The sequence below is a fragment of the Belonocnema kinseyi genome, chromosome 9 (assembly GCF_010883055.1).
Source record: "Belonocnema kinseyi isolate 2016_QV_RU_SX_M_011 chromosome 9, B_treatae_v1, whole genome shotgun sequence".
NCBI lineage: Eukaryota > Metazoa > Arthropoda > Insecta > Hymenoptera > Cynipidae > Belonocnema > Belonocnema kinseyi.
Window position 1 is genome coordinate 110696689 of NC_046665.1, and position 8272 is coordinate 110704960.

General features: G+C 25.2%; 1 protein-coding gene across 2 annotated transcripts in view; it reads left to right on the forward strand.

The window, feature by feature from the left end:
- The window catches only part of LOC117180871 (PDZ domain-containing protein 8), a 174488-nt gene that overhangs the window by 134621 nt on the left and 31595 nt on the right, over positions 1-8272 (forward strand). For both annotated transcript variants that reach the window (XM_033373433.1, XM_033373434.1), the window contains exon 7: positions 7012-8008. In XM_033373433.1, the coding sequence (XP_033229324.1) occupies positions 7012-8008 (997 nt within the window). The remainder of the gene's footprint in view (positions 1-7011; positions 8009-8272) is intronic.

Sequence of the window (8272 nt, forward strand, 5' to 3'; positions counted from 1 at the left end):
TTCAATAATATATTTTTGATAATAAAAAAACACAAAAGTAGGAAAAAATTGTTTTTGTCGAATTTAGAATTGTTACAAAATATTAAAATATATGTTTTTTTTTTTAATTGAGTTGAATGCTGATTTTTTGGAAAAGGGGAAAAAAAATGGTTTGTTTAAAGCGTTCCGAATTCGCAAAAAACATCCAAAATACCTAAAGCATAAAATTTATTTTTATTAAAAATGAAAAGCTTCAAAATTCAAAGTAAAGAAATTTTAAATTCGGCATATTTAACTGTTTCCAACAAATTTTGCATTTACCTAATTTAAAAATCTTGTTTTTGGACATTTTCAAAAAATTATGAATGAGGAAAAAAATCATTATTTTTAAACCGTTTTTATATTAATTTCTGACCTATTTTAATGAATTTTAGTTTTAATTTGCAAACTATCACTCAAAATGTGAAAAAATTACGTTTTTGTTTTAATAACTGCTTAACAAAATTATATATAATTAATTAATTAAAGTATTAATTATTATAGAAAAAATGGCAAATATTTTTATTAAACGTAAAAAAATTATTTAATAATATATTTTTGATCATATTTAGTAGAAATTAAAATTTTCATAAACAATCTAGATGAAAAAATTCGAAATTCTGGCCCTTTCGCATTGCAAAAAAAATGTTTTTTTGCACTGAATCTGTGTTAAATTATTGTATGCTAGTCACAAACATATTCGTTTAGTTAACAATAACCATTGTTTTAAACCATTTTTTTTAGAATATTTAAATTTCAGGTTTTTCTAATTTTGTCTTCCTTTAATTAACTGAATTGCTGCAGATATTTGTAAACATAATATACCTTTGATAATATATGTTACTGTATAATAATTAAATTTTTTGTAAACAAATTAGATACACGAATTTAAAATTTTGGAACTTGTGCAAAGAAAAAAAAGTGCTTTTGGCACGGAAACTGTACTGAACTGAGACTTTTTCAGACCTTGATTTTCTTCAATTGAATCAATTTCTACAGTTATTCCTAAGAATAATACAACTTTGATAATATTTGGTAAAATACAACAAATTTTATTTTTATTGTATTTTAATAATAATTTACAATTAACAAAAATATTTTAAAAGTTAACCCTAAATATTTCTAAATATTTCCGGTTAAAGATTTAAATATTCCAGTTAAATATTTATCATTTTAGTTAAAAATTCATATTTCAGGTTGGAAATAAAATTACTAAGTTGAAACTAGAACTCTTTTGTGAAAAATTAATTTTTTTTGTTGAAAATTCAGCATTTTAAATAAAACTTTCTTTCTTTAATTAAAGTATAAGCTATTTTATTGAAAAACTTCTTTTTTCTATGTATGAAAAGGAATTTTATCAAAGAAAATTTAACTATTTTCTTGAAAAAAAATATTTTGTTTGTTGCAAATGATTATTGATTTGAACTGAAAATATAAATATTATTTCTGTTAAATATTCCATAATTTCAGTTGAAAATTTATCTCTTTGGTTAAACATTAATTTTTTGTCCAAAAATTTATTTAATCAATTTTTGATTACAAAATAATATTTTTTAGTTGAAAATTCATATTTTTTGGTAGAACTTAATCTTCTTGGTTGAAAATTAGTCTAGTTGGTCAAAAATGCAACTATTCTAGTTAAAGATTTAAAATTGAAAAAGATGAATTTTCAACAAAATACATGAATTTGTAACCAAATAGTGTAAAAAATGAATGTGATATTAATCCAAATTCTATTTAACGAATTTTTAGTTTAATTTTTTTCGTATATACGTTTTTTTAACTAGAGAGTTTAAATTAAACTAGATATTTGAATAAAGATTTTTCTACAAAACAGTTAAATTCTCCACCCGAGAATATTAATTTTTAACAAAAAAAGTTAGCTTTCAGGCAATCGACTGAATTTTCAACGATACGTTTAAACTTTTAGTTTAAAATTTTAATTTTTAACAAAACAGAAAAAATGTTGACTAAAATTATGAATCTTCAACAACAACAAATTAAATTTTGAGAAAGTAGTTCTAAGGTGTTGAATTTTGAACTTTTCAAGATGAATTTATAGAAATGAAATTAACTTGAAATAAAAAAAATTTGAATTTAAACAGAAAAAACTCATTTTTAACTAACTTCTAAATTTTAAGGAAAATTTCGATGACAGTAAACAATTTATTATTGTAAAATACAATTGTTTAAACAAATTTTTATCATTTTATGTATTTGTAAATAAAATACCGCCCTTTTAACGGAAAATTAACAGCCAGTTATTTATAAATGATTTTTGGCTACGAATAGATAATATTTTATAGTTGTTTAACCAAACTTAATTAACAAATGCATTATTTGGCCATTTTTCAGAATTTAAACTGGTTTTTTTTGTGTGTAATCAACTGTTAATAACACATTTTTAAAATTTGTTTGATAGTTCGATAACGATCCACTATTTTTATTTTTATCAACAATGGAGTAAACAAATTTTTCTCGGCTAATGCATTTGTAAACTAAAATTTTTTTTCTGGTGGAATATAATTAGTTTGATTTCATAATAATATCCCCACCTGCAAAATACTTGTAAAAGTTTTATATTATATACAGTGTATGGCTACGTTGATTAAATTGTTAATAAAAATAAAAGTAGTGGATCGTTATCTAACTATTAAAAAAAGTTAAATCATTTACTGTTATCAAAATTTTTTAAAAATTTTAGAAGTTAGTTATTTATAGTTAATTGCATCGAAAAAATCAAGCTTATACCTCCAGAAAGAGCCAAATAATGCATTTGTTAGTTAAGGTAGTTTAAACAATTATTAACTTTTATTTGGTGACCAAATATAAAACTTAAGTTTTATTTACAAGTAATATGACTAATGTGAGATCGATTCCATGGCAAAAACTTTATTTATTCCATCAAAAATATCTGATATGGGTATTTGTTTATATAAATTGCTTTTAAAATAACAAATTATTTATTAACTTTTATTAATTCAACTAAAAAAAACTTCTTGTCCACAAGTTGTTCAAATTTTGTGCAAATCGAGTGAGGAATCGCTGCCAATCCCCTCGAAACCATTTTAATTCACTTATTTCTTTATAACAAATTCAAAAAATTTGTTAACATATGCCTTGCTATTGGACATCTTTTTTGTAAAATTGCTTTCTGTTTTCTATGTTTTTTTGATTAAATTAAAGCATTCTTCAAAAGCCGGTATACTTAATAAGTCTCAAAAAATTTCTTTTTATTTTTGTTATTAAATAAACAAAAAAATAAAGAAAATTTTTAAATGGGAATTTTAAAACATTTTTATAGTATAAATTTTTTTAAACTTTGATTTCAACCATTTTGTAAATAATTTGTTAAATTCTGATTTTTATCAATTATTATAAAATCATTTAGTTTAGAATGCTTACTTAGAAAATCTTTCACTTTAAAAATTTTTCATTTTAGATTAAAAATTTTCAAGCATATATTATAATTTAAAGAGTTTTGAAATGCATTTTTAAAGGCTTAAACAATTAAAAATTAGAAACATTTAAAATCGAAGATTTTTGATAAAAACGTTTTTAATTGATCAACTTTGAATATTCATTAATTCATGATTTTTAAAATTGAATTTTACTTTCAGAATGAAAAAGTGAACAATAATTGATTTTACAAGATGTTTCGGAATCAGTTCGCAATTTTAGGATTTCTAGATTTTAACCTTAAAAATTAAACTGTTTCAAATTGAAAATCTTATTGGTTAAAAAAATGTAAACGTATGATTGAAATTTTATAAACTATTTTCAATGTTAAAATAACTTCAAAATAACATATTTATAATCAATGGCTTTTATTTAATTTCAAGTATTATTTCATTCTAAAACATTCAATTTGAAATTTTTCAATTGAGAAAAGGAACAATTACTTCATATTTAGAAGTATTTGACTGTTCATTTAAAATCAGTAATTATACATTAAATATTCAAAACCAAACAAGAAAACTAAACTTCGAATTTTGCAATTTTAATTGTTCCATTTTAAACAATTTAATTTTTAAGTCAAATTGTTGAATCGATGAAGAAATATTTAGAAGTTTTTAAGAAATTCAAAGTTAATTAAAAATTTGAAATAATTTCAAATAATTTAAAGCAAGTGTCTACATGTACCGACAAATTCCAGCCATTCGTACCAAAATTTCGGTGTTTATAAGCTTTTTAACAATTTTGAAAGTCATCAGAAGAATAAATGGCATTTCCTAGAAAAATATAAAATGATTTTTCATTTCGAAGAAATTAATTTTGAGAGAATATTTAAAAAGATTTAGAAAGATTTAGAAAATTATCAAAAATGATTGTTGAAGATTTCAAGGAAATTTTTTCAATTTGGCAGGAAAAAAAATGTTTAGGAAAAATTCGAATAATTAGAAAAAATGTTTAGAAATTCTGAAAAAAAATAACCATCAAAAATTGTTAAAACTGTCAAACAACATTTAAATATTTCAAGATTTTGAAGCATTTTAAGGATTTTTAAATTATTTAAAATAGAAGTAACTTTTCGGGAAAATTCGTATTCTTTGTTAAAAAATTTATCTTCTTGCTTGTCAATTCATCATTTAGTTGCAAATTTAATATTTTTTAAAATATTAATTTAAAAAAAAATGTAAAAATGTCTTGTTAAAAAACAAATTTTCAACAAGAAATTTAAATTTTATACGCATAAAATAAATTTTTAAATAAAATTATGAATCTTCAACTAAAAAAATTAATTTTTGACCAAATATTAAATTTTCAACTAAGTGGTGAATTAAAAATCAAGGAGAATAGTTTTTTTTTTTACCAAGAAAGACAAATTTTCAACAAAATAATTAAATTTTCAGCCAACGATCAATCCTCAGCCAAAACGGATTAATTTTCCCAACAAAAATTTTTCAGTCAATAAAGAAAACAATTTTTATTCCAAATTTTGAATTCTGAAGCAAAAAACACTAATTTTCAAGCAAAACAGTTATATTTTTAACTGAAAAAATTTATTTGCAGTCGAAAAGTTGAATTTTCAACTAATGACATTTTATACCAAAACATATGATTTTACAACCTAATACTTCCATATGTAACAAAAAAAGATTAATATTTATACCAAAAGAGATTAATTTCAAAGCAAAGAGACGAATTTTAAAATAAAATAGTTTAATTTCAACTAAAAAAGATTACAAAAGAGTTGTGTTTTAAACACAAAAATGTCAACTTTTCAATAAAAAAGCTAATTTTTAACAAAAAATTATCAATTTTTAAACAAGAACGGAATAGGTACATTTTCAGTAAAAAAAATTAATTAAAAAAAAAACCTTTTAAAATCAAAGGTCAACGGACCGACAAGGGTAATTTTGTGATTGTGAACTCTCTGTTGTTAAAGCTCTTTCGGCGAGACTTTTATTTAAAATATAATACATTTTTTATGTAACTGAGCCTGGGATTGCTTATTCAAATATTGCAAAACATCGAAAAAAAATGGTATTTATCATGATTATTTTAATATTTGCTTCGTATTTTGCTTTAAATTGTATTCTGAGCTGTGCTGAAACATTTATCATTTTAATCAATTTATATCATTACAATTCATAGTATACATAGAAATTAAGTAATACTAATTCTTATTAACTTGTTTTTATTCTTTTTTTTAATTTTTAATCTTTTTTTTTACGATTGAAAGAAAATCTACTCGTCCTATCGAAAAATGATGAATAATAAATTTATAGATTTTTTAGGCGAACAACTTTTGTCTTCTAATTTTAGTTCGTACTTATGTCGTTTTTTCAAAAAAATGTAATATTTTTATTTTGAATGTTATTTTTTATGACTAAAGCAAAAACTACATGTCCTATAAAAAATTATAGCTCTTTTTTGGATAAACAAGTTTGATCTCATTTTTTTCGTAGCGTCTGCCGTTAGTCCAAAAAATTTTAATTTTTTTATTTTTAATGTTGTTTTTACGACTAAAAACAAAAACTACGCGTCCTATCGAAAAGAGATTTATTACAAATTTGTAGGTCTTTCCAGGGCGCGCAGTTTTAGCTTATTCATTTTTTTCGTATCTTGCATAGTTTGACCAAAAAATGGAATTTTTGGATTTTTCATTATGTTTGGTACGATCAAATTTGGAATTTTCCACGTTCTGACCAAATTAAAAAAGTTATTATTAAATGCTCTAACCAGCTCTAACTCTGATAATTTTCCTTTTATAGAAAAAAAGTCATAGGGACAAATTGTTTGAGTTTCTGAGTACTATGAATAACTGTAGATATAATTTTGAAATTTGAAAAAATGTGTTTTCAAACATTTTTGTTACGATTAAATTTTGAATGTTCAACTTTTCGACCAAATTAAAAAAGTTGTTATGATAATCTTGTCGGACTTTCAAAAATTAAAGTTTTTCTTCGCATGAATTTTTTTTATATAATGCGTTGTTTGGCTTAAAATGTTCATTTTCGTTTGATTTTTTTTTTATTTTGAAAATGCTCTAACTCTGATAATTTTCTTTTTACAGAAAAAAGCTCATAAGAATGAATTGTTTGAGTTTCAAAAATTTTGAAAATGCGCTCACTTTTTGAATTTTGATCCAAAATAGCTGGTTTACGAACTTGTTCTTTCCTCTTAGGCCTTAAAAAGTGTACCAAAGGAGAATCCAATCTGATTAATTTTTCGAAAGTTATCGTGCCTACAGAATGCAGACTACAGAACCTTCGTAAAAATCGTTTTTTCTGACTCAGTGGGTCTCAAAACGTGGAGATTTGATGAAAAGCGACGAAGTGAAATTTTGCATAAAACCAATACCTTCTCATTAGGATGAGAATGTAAAAAAGTTAAAATCGGATAATAATTGTCTTCTGAAAATCAATTTGTCCGCGGGCGTTTTTTTTTGTTTGTCCCACAGTGGGCACTGATAGCAAAATAATTAAATTCGAAGTTTTTTTTCAGATTTTAAATTCCTCTTTTTCAGATTTATTTTTTAAATTACAGGTAGCAAGTACTCAGCTAACTCCCGGCTACCTAGAAGTGATCCTCCTCGAAGTGAGTCGTCTCAACCTGGACCCATGCTCACAAACACAGACAGAAAATGCCCAATTCGAAATTTACTGCACGATGAATGTTGACTCAACCCCCTGGGTTTGTCTGACCCGATACGGCGGAGTTCCCTACATGGTCCTGGACCTGATCATCAGCAAAACCAGCTCCCAGCAACTCGGGGTCGTTTTCAAGCAAGAAATAGTACCCGAAATTGGACAAAATTGCGTCCTCGTCGAGACAATCGTGACCGGAAGTCCAGCCTCGATAGCCGAAATGAAACGAGGCGACATTCTCGTCGCCGTCAACGGGAAAAAAGTCGCGAATATGAACCAAGTGGCCAAATTGGTGAAGAGCGCCACCCAGCGGCGCTTTATAATCAGAGTCGAGAGGAAATATTTAAATTGGACCAAGGCCGATTTCGATAAAACCTCTCTCGATTCTGGAATCAGCAGAGGCGATCCGATCGAAGAAGTCTCGAAAAAAATTGAGAGCCAGATTAAATTTTCCGAGCTCAAGGAACCGGATTTCGAAAATCTGGATACGGCGAGTAAATTATTCTGGAGACGGAAAAGTAGTGCTCAGTGTCCGGCTGAGGACGTTTTTCAAACACCGGAAACACCAAGAAGAATTTCGACCGTCTCGAATCTGTCCTCGAGTTCCGCTTATTTGGATGAAGTTTGTGTTCCGAATTTGCCGGATTTGTATTGTTTTACGACGAAGGAGAAGGAATTTGCTTCGGTGATTACTTTCGAGGATACGAGGAGTTTTAGGATTGATTCTGAGCATCAGTTTTTGAATATTGGGGTTTGGTCGAGAATGAAGAGTGGAGAGTTCCCGACAAAGTTGCTCGGATATATTAATGCGCCGATTAAACTTATTTTAGCGCAGTGTTCGACATCTTCTACTGGACATTACATCAAGTGGCATGCACTCTTGCCCCCAGATTCTGGTAGGATTTCATTTATTGCATTTATTTCATGTATTGTATTTATTTCATGTATTATATTTATTTGATTCATTTCATTCATTGTATTTATTTTATTTAGTTTTTTCATTTTATTTGCTACATTTTTCAATTTATTTAATTTATTTCATGTATTTCATTTCTTTCATTTATTGTATTTATTTCATGTATTTCATTTTTTCATTTATTGCATTTATTTCATTTATTTTATTCATTTCATTTATTGCATTTATTTCATGTATTACATTT